At 44.6% G+C, this 19351-nt stretch overlaps 1 protein-coding gene across 2 annotated transcripts in view; it reads left to right on the forward strand.

Moving 5' to 3' along the window:
• The first annotated feature begins 1695 nt into the window (after positions 1-1695).
• Positions 1696-19351, forward strand: part of FYB2 (FYN binding protein 2) — a 123774-nt gene continuing 106118 nt past the window's right edge. Inside the window, exon 1 of one of the 2 annotated variants that reach the window (XM_038537418.1) lies at positions 1696-2118. In XM_038537418.1, coding sequence (XP_038393346.1) covers positions 1882-2118 — 237 coding nt within the window. In that variant the 5' untranslated portion in view covers positions 1696-1881. The remainder of the gene's footprint in view (positions 2119-19351) is intronic. The other variant, XM_038537417.1, reaches the window with a different exon arrangement.

Here is a 19351-nt window from a genome sequence, read left to right on the forward strand (position 1 = left end):
ATACTATACGTTAGCTAATTGAATTTACATTTAAAAAAAAGAGCAATAAGGGAAGGGAGAAGAAATGTGTGGGAAATATCAGAAAGGGAGACAGAATGTAAAGACTGCTAACTCTGGGAAACGAACTAGGGGTGGTAGAAGGGGAGGAGGGTGGGGGGTGGGAGTGAATGGGTGAAGGGCACTGGGTGTTATTCTGTATGTTAGTAAATTGAACACCAATAAAAAAAATAAATAAATAAATAAAATAAAAAAAAAAGAGCAGAGGGAATTTGACAACCCCATTGTCAGCTGTTATTGAGAGGGGGTCTCCTCCTTCTCTTGAGAGCTTCCTCCATCACATCATTTACAAATTTATACAAGACATCATTGCCTTGAACTGCAGTGAGAAAGGAGAAAAGAGTTTACAATCTTTGGCCTGTGCCCTGTTACGCTTAGAGGAGTGGGCCTCCAATCTGATTGTGAGGGGAGCCCAGCGTGGATCAAACTGAGTCATGAAATCGATGCAGTGAGGTGTGCTGACCATTGATTTTTTAATTTAATGGCACATCATGGCTCAGAAAAGAATGGAAAGTAACAGCATGATCGCACCCATAGTAAGAGTGATTATCATTCTGAAAAATTTTTATTTTAGTACGTGGGCATGCATGTATGTCTGTGTGCAGGGTCATGATGTAGAAGATATATCTTATTGCAAGTCATTAATTATTAAAACAAACCTAAACAGCTTATTTAAAATCCAGATTCCCATGGGGATCCCTGGGTGGCGCAGCGGTTTGGCGCCTGCCTTTGGCCCAGAGCACGATCCTGGAGACCCGGGATCGAATCCCACATCAGGCTCCTGGTGCATGGAGCCTGCTTCTCTCTCTGCCTCCCTCTCTCTCTCTCTCTGTGACTATCATAAATAAATAAAAATTTAAAAATAAATAAATAAAATAAAATCCAGATTCCCACACCGTAGACTAGAACTGATTTATCTCTGCCTTGGGAACTTGGAACCTGTATTTTTAACAGATCCCCTGGCAGCTGTGATGATCAGCCAGGTATGAGAACCACCTGTTGGAGGGCAAGGGCACGCAGCTGGGCTTTCCTCACCTGCCTCTACCTCCTCTTCTGGAACAGCGTCATGCTCACACTGAGCCCTAACAAAGCAAGAGAAGTCACAGAGACCTGGCTTGAAGTAGCACGGGGGGCCTGCGCTGCCAGCCTCCAACCCCAGAACACCACTGAGCTCTTAAGAACTGGAAAATGAGGTGGAACTGGAAAATCACCAAGTGTCTGAAACACAAAAGCAAGAAAAGCCCCTCCTCCACCCCACCGCACGCCACTCCACCCACCAGAAAAACAGAACCATCTTACAGTCAGCCAGACCTAAGTTCAGGTCCTGAGCCTATGCGATCTGGGCAGGTTGATGGGATTTCTCTGGGCCTCCTCTGGACCATTTAGTGCTTCCCAAAGGTGTGGTAGGATCTGATATAATGTATTCACAGGCTTAGATAGTGTCAGCTCCCAAACAGGTGGTCTAGGACAGCAGCTCCCTTTCTGGCCCCCCACCCTACTGCCCCTGCAAGCTTAGGGACGCCCTGTCCCCTTCGGGAGCCTTAGGTGAAGTAGCCATCTCAGGGGCGGGGTTGGGCCAAGGCTGTCATTAACGGAGATTGCATTGTCCAGTCCGAGCATTCTGTTCTAACAGGAGTCCTGCCACCCCCATTCCTCAGCAGCTCCCCCGTGCCTTGGGCACAACGTGAACTCCTCTGGAGAGGGACTGTTGGAACATCCCGGGGGAGAGCCACTTGCTGCCACGAAGGGCTGGGTGGCTGCGTCCTAGGAGAGAGCGGACCCCTTCCCTGCTGCAGGTGCCTGGTGTCCTGCAAAGCGTGGCAGATGGAGGCTGGTCTGCACCCAGCCAGCCCTGGGAAAGCTCCAGCCCCGGGAGAGGGAGGAGCTGCTCCCCAGGTGGGGCAGGTGGGGGGCCTGGGCTCAGGTGTGTCTCGGGCTCTGGGACGTGAGTGCTCCCGGGCCAGTGCTGGCAAGTCAAAGCTGGCTCTCGGCCCCAGGATACAGCTCTGGGAAGCTGCGTTTGTCTCCCAGACTCTGCCTCGGAGGAAGGCCATGGAAGGGGTAAGACATGTCAGTTTGGTTGCCGGCTTGCTCTGTGTTCTTTCTAGTGCCTGCCAGTAGCGTGGGAAAAGGCTGCCTCTGCCTCCTGGAGAGGAATAAACACGCATGGGGCTTGTGCCTGACAATTCACGCTAGTCTTGCTCTGTCGGGGGAGGTGGGATTGAAGGAGGGGACGCATGGTGTCCCCATGCCACCTCTGGGGGTGAGGGAGCAAGAGGCTCTCGGGAAGGGTGGCATAAGGGGTCCTAGCTCTCACCGCCCCCCGCCAGCTAGGTTTCTGACCTATCCCCCCCCACCCCCCACCCCAGCCTGGGTCTCATGCCTGTTGGCTTTTCTGTTTGTTTGCCCTTGTGGACTGTGTTGATCCCCCTGGTGATAAGCGGGCTTCCTGGTCAGAGGGCAGGGCTGCCTGGTGCTCTTCTATAGCTTGTGGCTTTAGTGTGGGCTCTGCTCCTTATTAGCTGTGTGGCCTGGATCAAGTGAGTTCATCCCTCTGCACCCCCCTGGGTTCCTTGCTCATGAAATGGGACTACTGTTACAGTAAGCAGTTCTGAGATTTTTGGAGGTGCTTATAAAGATAGAGATGACCCGTGGGCAAGTGCCCAGCACACAGCTGGCAGACTTGCCTTCCTGCGTGGTAGCGTGCTGTTTGCGTGGGTGCAGAGCTTCTCAGCTGAATGACGTCCTCTCATTCCTTCTCCAATTCTCTATTTCCCTCCTTTCCCCTCTTCAAAGTTAATTTCTTTCCAAGGGGGACAGGGTAGTCTTCTGTTTCCATGTGTTCTTTAGTACGCATTTGGAGTCAAGTCCTTTTCTCCCAATTTAAAACCTAACTTCTAGGAGGGAAGCCACATGATTCACAGGAGGGAGGACTCATTTCATCTGTCACCCAACAGAAAAAGCTTCCTTTTGTCCTGCCTCGGGCGTGAGACATGTCTCTCTAACTGATCAGTCCAACTAGTGGAGTTTGGAAAAGAGTGAGCAAGGGCATATGGTATTCCATCTCATCTCCCTTCTGAATTCTCTCTCCCCCAACTCCTGGCCCAGCAGCTTTTGAGAAGCTCCTCCATGATGGAAAAATGTCAGGCTGAATAGATTTAGTGTAGTTGTAAAAAAAAAAAAAGAAAGAAAGAAAGAAAATGACTCACATGTTGCCCTCTCTGATCTACCCAGGCAGAAGGGGCATCCATTGTTTGAGTCTATCTACAGGACATCACAGTGAGCTCGATGCCAATTGCCCCATTTTTGTTGTTACTGTTGTTTTTTTTAGAGGAGAGGAAACTAATGGTCAGAATGTCCCTTGCTCAGTATCTTACAGCTGGTTGGCAGCAGAGCTGGAGCAGGGATTGGTAAATAGCAAATATTAAGCACCAACTGTAAGCCAGGTATCACAAGAATTACAACAGGAAAACAAACAGAATGTCAGGCAATTTAGAAAAAAATATATATACGTGTGTATATATACAAAAGGGCATGTTAGCTAATGTGGTTGTGCAACTTTTTCTGCTCATGCACAGGGAAAAGAATTAGCAATATGGGTCATTTCTCATTATGGAGGATTCTGTTTCATTTTTTTAAAAGTCAACAAAAAATATCAGCTCAGCCTGTAGGTACTGAGCACCTGCAGTGTGCTGTCAGGACCTGATTCAGGTGTTGCAGATATAGCCGTGAGCCAGCAAAAATGCTACCTTTTATAAAACCTATTCTAGCGGAAGAAACAAAAATATATATATATATATATATAATATTACACAATATGTATTACATATAAGATACACTGTATTATAATATACACTATTTAATACATTATATATAACAATACATTATATAACATGTACAGTATATATAAAATATGTTATATATATATTAGATCAAATGACAGTAATTACAATGTAGAAACACAAAGCAGGGAAGGGTTTAGGGATGTTGAGTCTATTGTAAAATAGACTTACAGCGGGTAAGTCTATCTTATTTTTAAAGATTTATTTATTTTAGAGAGAGTGTGTGTGTGTGCGTGTGCACGCACTCGAGTGGGGGGACGGGCAGGGGAGCTAGAATTTCCAGCAGACCCCCCACTGAGTGTGGATTCCCAATGTGGGGGCTCCATCTCACCACCCTGAGATCATGACCTGAAGTAAAATTGAGTCAGATGCTTAACCCACTGAGCTACTCAGGTGCCCCCAGGTAAGGCTATTTTTAAATGGGATAGTTTCAAGAGAGGCATCCACAGGTGACAGTTGAGCAGAAACTTGGAGGACTTCAGGGAGTTGGCCATGTGGATATCTTAGGTAGAAACATCCTACAGAGAGAGAACAGTAAATTCAAAGGCCCTGAGGCAGAAGCCTGTCTGTGTGTTCAGGAGTAGCAAAATGGTCCTGAATGGCTGATGTAGAGTGGTCAGATGATATAGGGCCCTGGAACATCAGGTTTTCCTGAGAGAGGGAGCTCCAGCTGAGTGTTGTGAGAGACATGATGGAATGATTCAGCTTACATGTTAAAAGGATCACCCGGCTGTTGTTTCAAAAATAGATGACTACGAGAATGAGAGCTGCCTGGCTGACCTGTGAAGAGATGATTGCCCTCCTCCAACCAGGAGGGTGTGGTGATGCCCGCAAGGGTCCTAGCAGTGACTAGGGTCTAAGGTGACTAGAAATGCTCAGATTCTGGATACATCATAAAAGTAGAGTCAAAAGGATTTACTGATAGAGTGGATAAAAAAAAGGGGGGGGGGATGAGGAATCATCCATGACTCTTAGGTACAAAGCCTGAGCACTTGGAAGAATCTGAGTGAGATGATTTAGGTTGGAACGTGTTTGCAAGATCAGTTCTACTTTTTCACAAAATTGTGGGCTATGGAGAAATGATTGTTTTAAGCTGCCCAGTGTGGGCGTGGTTTCTTCTGCATCAATAGCTCTCTGAACAGTTAGATATCCTTCACTGGTTTTGGTCATAAAAGTGTATCCTTCTCCCCCAGACATAGAAAGCTCAAGAGAATTCTATAGGAATATATTTAATTATATAGTTGAAGCCCCTAGACGGAAAGGTTGAGCAACCCTTTTCTGAAGCCCCAGAGAAGTTATGCCTCAGTGTGTTCCCTCAGCCAGGTACGTTTGCACTTAGTCACAGGGTCTTTTTTTTTTTTAATTTTTTATTGGTGTTCAATTTACTAACATACAGAATAACCCCCAGTGCCCGTCACCCATTCACTCCCACCCCCCGCCCTCCTCCCCTTCCAACACCCCTAGTTCGTTTCCCAGAGTTAGCAGTCTTTACGTTCTGTCTCCCTTTCTGATATTTCCCACACATTTCTTCTCCCTTCCCTTATTTTCCCTTTCACTATTATTTATATTCCCCAAATGAATGAGAACATATAATGTTTGTCCTTCTCCGACTGACTTACTTCACTCAGCATAATACCCTCCAGTTCCATCCACGTTGAAACAAATGGTGGGTATTTGTCATTTCTAATAGCTGAGTAATATTCCATTGTATACATAAACCACATCTTCTTTATCCATTCATCTTTCGTTGGACACCGAGGCTCCTTCCACAGTTTGGCTATCGTGGCCATTGCTGCTATAAACATCGGGGTGCAGGTGTCCTGGCGTTTCACTGCATCTGTATCTTTGGGGTAAATCCCCAACAGTGCAATTGCTGGGTCATAGGGCAGGTCTATTTTTAACTCTTTGAGGAACCTCCACACAGTTCACAGGGTCTTGACAAGAGAGAACCATAGCATTTTTAACTGGGAATGCTTCTCAGTTGGCATGCTTACAAAATAATCCTTGAGTTTTGATGAATGAGCCTTGGAGTTGTAGTTAAAAGGCCTGTACTGTTTACTTCTGCCTCTTAGGAGTCAAGTGATTTCAGCAAGCCATTGAATAATAAAATGTAGCAGTTGGGAGATTTCTTAAAGACCAACTCCTTTAACAACTCTCATTTTAGTGATGGGGAAGCTTGGGGCCCCCGAGGAAAAGTGGCCACACACTTTGTAACTACTACTTCATTGCGCCATGTATGTGGTGGGTGCTCCTGGACTGTTCTTATTAACTTCAAGGAGCCAATCATAGATGCCATCTTGTTACTCAGTCTTGCAGGGGAGAATGTCAAGAAAACAGACAATTTGGGTATTAAATGAAAAGCAGAGTGATGAAGAAATCTATAAGTTTTGATGGAAAGCGCTGAGAATGGGTGCCTAACCCAGGGTGGGGTTCATCCCAAGTTCATTAGAGAAATTGGTGAGAAATGGTGGGGGGAAAGAGAGACGGGAGATGGGAGGGGAAGGGACAATGAGGAGAGGGAGTGGGGGTGATGGGGAGCCACTGAGATGGGGAACCACAGAGACAGAACACAGCCAGAATCAAACTCCCAAGAGGGCCAGATATTGAAAGACTGAATAGCATAGGCACTTTATCCTATTGGCCAAGAGTGCCACGGAAGGCCTTCACCTCCAAAATGGGAAGAGTGAACTAAATGTGCCCCAGAGTCTTGTCATGCTCTGACATTCTGGGACTGGAGGACTTTTTCAAAGTCACAGGTGGCTTATTTTTGACAGAGCTGAATCTGGAACCCAGGTTCTATCAAAAATAAGCCACCTATAAAATTGCTTAGCAAGCCCTCAAGAGCAATTTCGGAGGGTTTTGTTTTGGGGTTGCTTTGTTTTGTTGAATATTCTAATTTTTAATGAGTAAGTCACAAGACGGGATACATGTTTAAAAAAAAAAAAGTGGATGGCCCATGGAGGAGGCTGGCTCTGGAAAAGGCCGTCTGCTATTAAGAGCTTGTTCCTAGGAGAGCAGTGTGCTCTGGGGATTAAGATCAGATTGCCCAGGTGAGGTTTCACGTGAGTTCCAGGAGAATCTCTGAACAGGGGAATAGGGAGGCTCACTCAGTTATTCACAGTTCTGAAAGCCTGGCCACACCCCTCCTGTCCATGCAAAAAAGACACTGCTGCCGAGTCCTCTTGAGCCGAGTTGAGTTCCTGGTAGTGAGATGTTAAGCAACTTGCACATGGCAGGGCTGATGTTGTGCCAGCTGGTGTTATCCAAATGACACAGACCCCAGAACTTCATGACCTTCCCAGTGAGTCCAGTCTTCCCTGCTCCAAACTGTGTGCCTATATTTGTCTGCTAGAGATGGTTCTAACGGGTGGATCTGGTCATGTCACTTTCCTGCGGGATCCTCTTCAGTGGTTCCCCATTGTCTGTGGGTTAGAGGCCAAGCCATATAGCCCGGCTTACATTGCCACCATGCTCCCACTCCACCTTCCCGGCCACACATCCCTTGTGCTCTGGTCTGGTATCTGCCTGTGCACGCGCTTCTTCCCAGAATGCTAATTTCCACTCTAAGACTCCACTCAGCAGTCACCTTCCTGAGAAACCTGCCCTAGCCTCTTGGTCACAAATGGTCTCTCCTCACCTTGCAAGAGCTCAGCCCTTTGAGCAGACCCAGCCCCGGGTCTGGACTAGGCGCTCCCTGGAGAGCAGGAACTAGGTTTTGCTCACGAGGTGCAGGTTCCCTGGCACCTGAAAGCACAGACTCTGAGCAAGCAGCCTGACTGGTTTCTGTTTCTGACTCCACCGTTTACTAGTTGTTCAGCCCTGAGCAAGTTACTTGATCTCTTTTGTGGCCCAGCTACATCACTTGTAAAGGGACCTAATGGGATTTACTTCTTAGCCTTCAACTGGGGTTTAAATAAGTTAATACATATAAAGAGTTTGGACGGCTCAAAAAGGCAGATAGTTCTACACACTAAAATAATAGTTCTTGTAATAATAAACTGCTATGTCTTGAATTGTGTCCCGCCTCTCAAATCCAGATGTTGAAGTCCTAAGCCCTAATACTTCAGATGTGACCTTTGGAGATGGGGTCTTTATAGAGATAAGTTACAGTGAGGTTCGTGGCACAGGCCTAATCCAGTATGCCTGGCGTCCTCATAAATAAGAGTATGGTCATAGAGATCGACCCAGAGGGAAGACCATGTGAAGACAAGGGAGAAATCTACGCAAGCCACAGAGAGGCCTAGGCAAGGCCTTCCCCGCAGCCTGCAGCGGGAGCCAACCCTGCCCACACCTGGATCTCGGCCTCCTGTCTCCAAAATTATGAAGCAATCAATTTCTGTCATTTCAGCCACACAGCCTGGTGCACCTTGTTAGGGCAGGCCCACCAAACTCCTACATGGAGCTTCTCAGCAAATTAACTGAGACTGAGAGTGGTTACTCGGTGACCTTCCCCACCAATCTGGGAGGGGTTTTGTATCATGTTCTTTTGACCTCTCTGAAAACAACAGCTGTGCTTACTAGCTCTTCAGAGAAGAAATCTGAGAAGTACTTATTACCACACAGCATGGGAAATGGAGGAGAGTGATCTGGGGACTGTGGCCACTATTCCTCCCTGATCACTGACTTGTGGATTTGGTCTTTCTCATCTGTAAAAATCTCAAATCTCAGATGCTGGGGGTGGTTTTTAAAGATTAGCCCTCACGTTCTCTTAGGACATACCACGTACAAAGAAGTTACAAATAACGTGCTTCAGAAACAATAAGCAATCTTTGGATCCTAATATTAGAAAAAGTCCAACTTTTGCTTACTGTGGTTCACTATCACTATTAATACTCTTTTCATCTCCATTTTGTAGATGAGATAGAATCAGGAATCAAATTCCTGTTTGACTCCAGAGACCCTATTCTTAACCTGATTCCATTTTGTCATGACCACAGTGAGAGGGATATTGGACAAAAGTTTTTAAAAAGTTATAAAGATTTATTACTTATTTTAGAGAGAGAGCAGGAAAGGGGCAGAGAGAGGAAAGGAGAGAATCTCAAGCAGATTCCACACTGAGTGTAGAGCGTGACACGGGGCTCGTACCATTGTAAATAAAATCCTGTAAAAATATTCGTAGTTTTTGAGATCATCAAAATTTCCCAATCCAGGATTCAAGCAGAGAGGACCTGAGCATTCAAACCACTTTCAGCGTGCCACCTCCCCACCACCTTTGCGAACCAGCCAATAGCTCATTTCAAAGATCAGTGTGTGACCTTAAGAAAATCATAGTTAAGAGAGGTTGTTGAGCAATTTGGGGTCCATCTATAAAAACAGAGTAGGATTATTTAAACTTTTAAAGGATCAACCCAGAAATGCCATCTCCCACTGGTCTTCTGGTTTCCCACTGTGCTGCTTCTGAGCACAAGCACAGGAGCTGTGCCTCCAGGTTGTGGTATGCAGGAGAGCCCACTGAATAGGGAGCCTGCGGACCTCTGCCTGAATTTAGTGCCTGCCACTTATGCCTGTATGCCCTTAGGCAAATATTTCATCTCTCAGAGCCTCAGTCTCTCTTGCCCACAAGGATTTGATGAATGAGATGACCTACTGAGAACAGCACCTAGCATCAAACATGTCCTTGCAATCTTGGTCCAATCTGCTAGTCCCTTGTGAGCTGGGAGGGGCAGACCTTAGGGAAAATTTGGGATGCTTCTGCCTTGTTCTGATCTCTATGTAGTGAGCAAGGGACCTCATCCCTTGTTCTGTTATTCTCAAAAACAAATGAATTACCAGATGTGCTCACCAGCTCTGCTTTTAATTCCTCTTGGAGTCCACCACAGCACCTTGCTTAGCAACTACTTTGTTGAACTCGTGTCCCCAAAAGTAGGAAAGATAATATTGGTGAAGGACCTGACTAGATGTATTATTTCATTTAAATCTCACAAATCATGTGAGATTATCCACATTTTAGAGGAAGAAACAAGTTCTTTAGGGTTGCATGATTTCATCACTATTATTAACATTAGCAGCTAAAGTTGAATATGTTAGGCACGATTCTAAGTGCTTTATGGATGTTAACTCACGGGAGCTCTAGAGTAAGTGCTGCCATTGAGAGACCCAGAGAGGTTGTGTAACTTGCTGAAGGACTCACAGCCAGTAGGCGATGGCCCTGGGTTTCAAACCAAGAGCTAGAGTTTTCAAGGACACTTTCTGCAAGAGTTCCTCTTCCCCCAGAAACTCCTGGGTTGTGGTATCATCCTGCCAAAAGTACAGAGCTACCTGAAAAAGGAGAGGCACCTAACACACCAAAGCCATGAAACCTAAGAACACAATTTGCCTCTAAGTTTCTGCTTGGGAAAATAAAACAACACACAGCTAGAACTAAACAGTCGAAACAGTCTTGCTGTCCCTCACACCTCTCTTGCAGAAAGACCTCCCTTCACGGCATGCATTCACAATGAAAACTGGTGAGAACTCTCTGAGCAGAAAAGCAGAACCTGGCAACACCCTTCATCTAAAAGGTTGAAGTGTAGCTACAACTGTTAGAATGCTTCCTAATTAATGCCTTAAACTATCCACAGGTGAAGGCGTTCATCCTTACCTTGGGGTGTACACCTCCCATATCTTCTTTTTTTAATTTAAATTCAATTTGCCAACATATAGTTTAACACCCAGTGCTCATCTCATCAAATGCCCTATATCTTTACTAGTGCTCAGGAGGTACTTACTGGCCTTTAACTCCAAGAAACTGATATAAGAAAACATGCAAATTCTAGACTCCCTATTGGGAACGTTTGCCATAAAATCCTGTGTTCCTTTCCAACCCAGGAAATGCAGGGTGGCCCTGGGGGCTGTGTGGGCTGAGAAGGAACCTCACTTATTACCCTCCCATGCCATCAGCACTGGGTGAGTGAGGGCCATATCCACCCAGAGGAAGCTGGGTCGGACACATTAGGCTCATGGGCAGGGGTTCCATAATTCCAAGTGTAGGCTCCACCCCTCGGGACATTGACCATCAAGTTTCCTCCCGGGAACATTAGAGTGATGATACCTGGGTATATCTTAAGATTGTTCAAAGATTTAAATAAAATGCCTTTCTCTCATTCAGTTCTCTCACCCAGACAGGTAGAAAAAGTACTGTTTCGAGAACCAATCTGGGCCCTGGCAGTATGTCTGTGTGACTTTGGGCAAGTCTTCAGAATCTTCATCTGTAAAATGTTGCATTAAACCAGGGAGTCCTCAGTCACCATTCTGAGTGCTGACATTGAAAAATGTTATACCTGATATCATAGGAGATATCTGGCTCATGGGGAGGTCAAGAGGATTAGTGATGCCTTTTTTATTTATTGGTAAACCCTCAGTTTTACTCCAAGTAGAATTGAAATAACTCATGGCTTAGTTGTCTCCATGTTTCTTTATGCTTCTCTGGCTAGTGAATTCAAAATGTAGTATGATAGTACTGAGTGTCTAATAGCCTCAAATCAGACATTTCGTTCAAATTCTGGCTCTGTGACTTTCAAGTCACTGGATACAGAGTCCCGAGTAAGCTTAAGGAGCAGAACTCCTCCAGCTGGGCATGTAGTGTGTATGTGTGTGTGTGTGTATATGCACGCGTGTGCACACACACACGCATGTGCATGAGAGAAACCTTCAGGTTAAATCATTGAGATTTAGGTGTTGCTCGGTTATAACAAAATCTAACCTATCCTGACCAATGTATACGCCCAAAGTGTTCTTTACAGAACATGTGTGTGAGTTTCCTATCGCTGCTGTGAGCAATTACCACAAGGCTGGTAGCTCAAAGCACCACAAATTCATTCTTTTACAGTTCTGGAGGTCAGGCATCTCCAGCAGGTCTGCAGGGCTGTGTTCTTGGAGGCTATAGGGAAGAATTGTTTTCCCTGCCTTTTTCAGTGTAGAAGCCACCCACATTCACTGGTCTATGGCCCCTTCCTCCAGCTTCAAAGCCAGCAGCATAGCACCTTCTCTCTGACTTCTGCTTCCAACCTTATATCTTCTAATACTCTGACTTTTCCTTCCTTTCTCTTATATTATAAGGTCTAATTATAAGGACCCTTATAATTAATTGCACCCACTTAGATGCTCCAGGATAATCTTCCCATGTTGAGAGCTTTAACTGCATCATATTTCCAGATCCTCTTTTACCATGCAAGGTAATCTATCTACAGGTTCTGAGGATGAGGGTGTGGACATCTTTGGGAGGAGGCATTATTTTAGCCTCCCATAGTCCTAGACTATTTTGACCATTATGCACCTCAAAATGGTCTTCTGTTTCAGAGGATGTGCCACATTGTTTTAAAAAAAGTGTTTAAATCTCTATTAATTTCTCCCACTCTGGATCATAAATTCCATAGGAAGAGACCATGCCTATTTCTTAGTCACTATTCTCTCTCCTGATGGCTTAAATGGTTAGTGACAATGATGACAATAGATAACATTTTGGGGGCTAGGCACAGTGCTTAGCTCTTCCTATGAATAATGTACTGTAATCTACACAACAGTCTGGCAAGAATATGGAACGATACTGTCCCTGTTTTCAGATGGAGAGATTAAATCTAAGTGGGTTTAAGGAAGTAGCCCCCAGACCACCTGACTACTATGTGATCAGTCCAGTAACCAAATCCAAGCCTGTTTGATCCCAGACATCATTCAGTTAACAAGCAATGTACCAAAGGCCTAGGAAATAAAACCTAATTTAGACCTCCTTCAGATTGCTCGGAGTTTGATAGGAAAGATGTACAAAAATATTATAATACAGTGTGACAATTATAATGTAATATGGGCTATGCCATATGTTCAAGTTACCAAGTGAGCAGAGAGGAAGAATGTTTTAAGAATGTTTTCACTCAACTTGGGTGAGTCAGAGAAGATTTCCCAAGAGAGATAATTTTTTTTTCCAGTTTTAAAAGATGAAAAGTGCTCACCAAGCAATAGACCATGGAGAAGGAAAGACATTCCAGGCATACATAATAGAATATGTGAAGGAACCTATGCCAGAAACAGCATGGCATGTCTGGGGACAAAGAGAAATATGGAGAATCTTGTGCCTCTACTGAGGATTGCATGCTCCACACCACCCTAGACAGTATAGGGTGAAGAGCCGCTGGTGGTGGCAGCAGGAAAGATACATTGGGGGCTGAGTTAACTGAGCCTTCTCCTCACATTGCTCATAAGCCAGTGGATAATGTGGTTAGAGAATTGCTTAGTCTCAAAGTTTGAGATAAAGTTTCACAGAATCGTTTTAATAAGCCCCGCTTTAAACCATTATATAAGCCCTGCTTTAAACCATTCCCCTCTTTTCTCCCTGAGGTCCCATGATGTTTATTCAGCCCTTCATTAATTTAGTAGGTATTTTTTGAGTACTCTGCATGTGGTAGATGCTGTGTTAGATACAGAAATCCCAATTCCTTCTCTTTGGTAAGCCAATTCCAAGGGTTAACTGAGCTTTCCATCTGGAAAACTCTTTTTGTGTCAGTTGTACAGCATTTATACATACTTATAGATTATGTCTTCAATCTGTGTTGGATTCTGTTTATTTTTTATTCAAATTATTGTCATATTTCACTCTAATAACCTTATGAGGTAGACAGGACAAATACAATTATTTATATTTTAAGTATTACCAAAAAAGATTGGGATTTTATATTTTCCATTCATCAAGAATTTTAGCTAATTTTCTCAGGTCATGATAAGTTCTGCAAGAAATAATTTCCATACAGTTGGATAAGATTGTAGTTCATGAATTTCACATATGTATGTTTATTTGGTCAACCTGAATTTGTTAACTGTTTCCTTTGACAGGTAAGAAGCTAGACTCAGGTGTTTCTAATCCTTACTAAAGACTTTCAAAACCAGAAGGTATCCCATTCTACTGATGAGCAAATTGAGGCTCTAAGAAGCTGGGTGACATCTTCAAGATCATAGAGTGACCTAGCAGATACTCAAATCTGAGCTGATTCCAGTATTATTTCTATTTTCACTTTAGCATTAATGAGTCAAAAGCTTACACATTCTTCTTGGGGACTCAAGGTTACACATCTTCCAAATCAGAAAGCTAGAGAACCTCTTCATTTTTCTTTCTTCTCTCAAAGCTAAAAAATTGCCTATGATTTTTTTTCTTTTAGCCAGAGTCTTTCAATATAACAGCCTTAGTATTTCTTCTTGTCCATTCAGAGAAAAGTCTCATTTAATGTGCCACAAAGCCATCCATTCCCGTCAGTAGAGCCTGACTCAATCTGCTCTTCAAGTATTTCGGCTGTTTATCACAAGGTAGTATCTCTGAGCTAAGTAACAAAGTCTGACCCAGCACCTATAAGATCAATTCAAGACCATATTCATCTAGTTGCCTTTGTCATTTTTTTTCCTTGCTGGGGTCCCCTTTGGTATTTTCCTGATTTAGCTGACAGTAAGCTAAGAGAAGCCTTCAGGAGTGAGTGCAAAAATGGGCAAATGGATTGAGTTAAAGGAAAGCAGAACCAAATGCTTGAGGGGGCGGGGGGGGGGGGGGGAGGGGGAAAGTCCTGTGTTGCTGTCCATTGTTCTGAACTAGCATTGTTGGCTTGGCTGGGGTACAAGGTGGGAAAATAGAGTGGGCAATGAGGGAGAGAGTCATTTCACAAAATGAGTAGGACCAAGCAGTAGACCAGAATGTAAGCTCTGAGAAAATCTATGGATACTGCGTGTCCGAGGAAGAGGGAGGCCAACATGTAAGCATTTTTATTACTAGAAACTAAAATGGCCACCCATTAGAACAGATACAATTTTCCTACCTGAACCCATCAGGCCAACTAACCCTGTGCAAATTTATTTCCCAAGTGTGTGCTCCCTGCCCTGTCACAGATAATCATTTCATCATAGTCCAAATCACCATGATAATCATGATCATCATCCATATCATTCTCCCTGTCCTCCTCATCATCATCATCCTCTGTCTCACTATCCATATCCCAACTCTCTTCCTCAAAATACCATTCCTGTGGGCCTCCTTTGTGCCAGGCACTGGGCTGGTGATGATGCCCTTGGCAGTCCTAGAATGTGAATAGTTGTGTGCCCATTCTATTCATCAGGAAATAGGGAACCACGAACTGAAATAGCTTTGTCAAGGAGACAGAGCCCGAATTCCTAGAGCTAGGATTCCAATCTAAGACTTTTCAGTCCCAGAGCCCATGTTCTTAATCCTATTGCTGTACTTGAAGTAACAGTGTAACAAACACGCAGTTGAGAGAAATGCAGGACTTCTTAGAGCACAGGGGGATCGCCACCTCTTCCTCCATACCTGAGGGAAGTCTTCCTCAAGGAGCTGCAGCTGAGCTAAGCAAGATGAACATTTTTGAGACAAGAAAAAGGGAGGAAAGCACTCAAGGCAGTGGGTGAAATGTGTGCAAAGGCATAGAGGGAGGCATTTCTCCAACAAATAGTAAGTACTGTCTCCTCTGCTCCGGGCACTATGTTAGGAAACCCAAGGATGAACAGGTAACAGAAGAGTGCATCCAGTGCAGGGCATGAACTAGGGGAGATAAGAATGGAAGCTTCCAGAACCATCAGACTTAGAGGGGACCATGAGAGGAAAATAAACTGTTAATAATATACCTGTAGTATGCTTTAGGTCACACCTTCACATGCCTAGATCGTGAGCTAGTGCATCATAGGCACTCAACTAGTTATTGAATGAATAATGTCCGTTGACTTTTAAAGCAGTGCATTTGCTTGTACGTGCCACTAGGACAGAGAACGCTTGTTTGCCACTGTCACCCCTTCTATCTGCAGTGGGCCCCTGAGTCCCACCAGTCCAGGAGAAGCTGTTCACATGGCAATGTGCATGAGTGGTCTGTGTGACTGCAATGTGGCTAGTGCTCCTGCAGGTGTGCGACATGGTGGAGCAGGTTCAGATCTCTTTTAGAGGCTTCATATTTGTTGACTGAATAAGCTACTGAATGAAGAAGGCAGGAAGGATGGCTAGACTGAGATTACTGTGACCCAATCCCTTCCTCCTGCAAAAAGCATCTGTTAACTCTCCTGTAAATCAGCATCCTCTCTTGCCGGGGTGAAGAGATCTACAGCACCTGCCTCAACTTGACACACATCTAGTGAGTGCAAGAGCCAAAGGTGGATCCCGGCCTCTCCTGGTCACTGCTTTCCTATCCCCACATGCAGTTCTATGACTTTCCATCAGTTCACGGTTCCCTCTGAGAGGCTGAGGATGCTTCTTTCCTGGGACACAGCTGGGCTGCCAAATGTGGCATCAGCCTTGCAAGGCTGGCAACCTCCCAGGGCGAAGGAGACTGGGAGCTAGTGCCCGGGCCTCTGTCAGGGACCGGGTGTGACTAATGCTGCTATGAAGCTCTCTCACGAGTGGCTCTGGCTTCTCCAGTTCTTTGATAAAGGAGATTCTGAGGTTTAGTGAGTGGATTAGCAGAATACATATTTAGAAAGCACAAAGACTGTTGAGCTTCAATTTTGGCTGAAGAAATTTTTGTTCCAGATTAAAAGGCCTTGCAGACGCTCTTCGGTTGCATTTTTTGACCGTTTGAAGGCAACAGGTGAGGCTGTGGTGGTGTGTCAGAGAGAGCTGGGGGAGTGGGGTCAGAAGGTCAGGATGGCATTTTATTAGCTCTCTAATTGTAGGCAAGCGACTTGGCCATAGTGGAAGAGTAAACAAAATGTTCCCAATGTGGTACTGTAGAGCTTAAATTTTGGAATCAGACCTCATTTAAAAATCCAAATTTACCAATTAGTAACTATGCAACTTCGACTAGCAACAGTCACAACAGTAATGATAGTAGTAATATTTAGCCAGCATTTATGGAAAATATACTGTGCATCAAGCACTGCTAAACCTTAACATGGTTTGCCCAAATAAACAGGCAACAATGGTATAAATACTGTTACTGTTGCCATGTTATTAACTAGAGCTGAGGTGGTGAAGGTAAAGGTTCAGTCTACTGGCTAAAAGTGGCAAGGCCAGGATCTGAACACAGACTCCAGTCTACAGCATGGTTTGTAATCTATAAACTTAACTGCTCACTATCCAGGCCTCAGTTTTCTTACCTATAAAATGGGGAGATTTTATAGGTCAGGTTTTTAGGAGATTCTGAGCTTCTGTCTGGAAAGCACTGATTGCAGTGGTACAGGCTCAGTGAATGGGGTGGTTGGTGTGGTGGGAGGGAGATTGACAGTCCCTGACTATGATGACATGGGCACGCCAGATCTCAGAGATGATGCCCATTACTGGTATTGGAGAAGGAAGGTACTGAACAGACAGGAGACCAGACAGGCTGCATTTTCTCTTATTTAAAGAACAAAATGAGGGGTGCCTGGGTGGCTCACTTGGTTAATGTCTGACTCTTGATCTCAGCTCAGGTCTTGACCTCAGGGTCGTGAGTTCAAGCCCCACATTGGGTTCCAGGCTGGACGTGGAACCTACATTAAAAAAAAAAAAAAAAAAGAAAGAAAGAAAGAAACAAAAAAACCCCCTCTAACACCTGTAAAATCTGTCCCAATTGCCTTTGCAATGGTGTCTTTGAATTCTTTGATTGTTTCTTCATGCAGCTGGGACTCTAACATGTAAAACAAACTCAAGAAATTAAAATGACCATGTTGGCTAAGGAGTTTACATCAAAAGCTGGAGGAGATGAAGGCAGTAAAGTGGCTCAAAGAAGTTCTTTAACCTTCACTTTTTAGGTTTCTGTAAATTGCACTTTAAGTAAAACTGTCATAAACCTCAAGGACACTGAGCGACTGTTCTGCAGGGGGCCTGAGAGGGCAGCGAGGAGGGCAGGAAGACCCTTCAGATAAGGACGTTCTGTATTCAATTTTTCCAACTTGCTAGCAGCAGATTTCAGGGATGCCTCCTGGCTCTTACCCCAAATTGCGGTGCCAAAGGAGCCAAGGGAATGTGATAGGGAGGCTGGGAGCTGAGTAATTCGAGGACTGGCCTGTGTGCAGAGATCATCCGTTCTGATTTCAGGACTGTATCCCCAGTCTGCCAGCTACGTCCAACTGGAGCCCTTTTGCTGGGAGTTGCACTTTGAACCCGGCATCTGAGAATGTTTAACCCGATTTTTCCCCTGATACCCTCCTCACCCCCACCACAAAATACAGTGTTAACCAGAAACCTTTTCATATCTTGAAGCAATCTGGAGCTCACTGTGTTGTTTTGTTTTTGAGGGGGGTCTTATTTGATGATTTTCTAGAAGGTGTTATGAACCTCATTTTTTCACCACCCTTTTCCTTTTTTTCCCCTCTGTGCTTGAGGGATCAATGTTTTGATTGAGGGCATTTGGAGGCTGCAGAATACTGATTTTTAATTCACCCTCTCCCTGTACAGTCTGTGAAGGTATTCTGAACCAGAAGATGCAAACATGTGTTGGTAAGTTTTTCACAGCTTGCAGGGCCTTTCAGGTGAACTCCGGCCCATTTCTCTCCCTCCCCATCTGACATTTCAACCGCAGACCCCACTCGGGAAACCCAGACTTGCCAGGCCCTCCCAGACCTCCCGTGGTGCAAATGTCTCCTGCGTGTCGTGTGTCCCAGCCTGTTCTCCACATCTGGCTTTCTCTGGCAGGATCCTTGTACTCCTTGTACTCTCTGAGCCTTGTTTGCTTCCCCCCTGCCAGCACCTGGTGCTGCCCTGTCACAGCTGTGACCATGGGGGCCTGTTACTGTCAGTTGGTTTCCTTGTCCATCTTTTCCATACGGACCCATCATGGCAAGGCCAGTGTCTGTCTTACTCATTTACATGACCCATCGTATGCCTACAACGAATGATTATTGGATAAATTTGGGAGTGGGCGAAGGAAAACCTGTCCCTGGAGAAAAGGCATGCTACAGCAGAGTTCGTTTCAATGTCACTGACCCTTGTCCTTGGTGCCACACCAAGCAGCTTGGGTGTCATGTTAGCCACCTGGATGAGGCCAGGTGGGATCATCTCTGCAGCTTCTCTGTAAACCGAAAATCACTCCAAAGTAAAAAGTTTTTTTAAAAACAACAACAATAACAGAAAAAAAAAAAAAAAAACCACTGGCATCAGGGCTGAGTTCCCTAACCTTAGCTCAGACACCCATTAGCAATAGGAAATGTTAATGCAAAATGAACCAACATTTTTAAAATTTGAAAGTAAAAGGTAAAAAGTTGTATTTGAGCCCAAGTTAGGATAGGCCAGGATACAGAATCTTCACAAAGAAGAGAATGCTCCAGAACATTTGGTACAGGATTATATTGTTCTGTTTTTGTTTGTTTTTACATAAGTTACAAATCATCCTGACCAGAGAGTCCAGAAAGTTACACTTTATCTTCTGCTTTTAGTTTATAAGGCTGTATGACTTTAATCTTCTGAGAATCGAGGAGTTTTTTTCTTATCTGTATGTTTGGAATACTCCTATATGGTTATTTATTTTTAACAAAGCAGATGTACAATGTGTGCTCAAGGCAGAAATAGAGCCCATGCTTTGAGG

The sequence above is a fragment of the Canis lupus genome, chromosome 5 (assembly GCF_011100685.1).
Source record: "Canis lupus familiaris isolate Mischka breed German Shepherd chromosome 5, alternate assembly UU_Cfam_GSD_1.0, whole genome shotgun sequence".
NCBI classification, from domain to species: domain Eukaryota; kingdom Metazoa; phylum Chordata; class Mammalia; order Carnivora; family Canidae; genus Canis; species Canis lupus.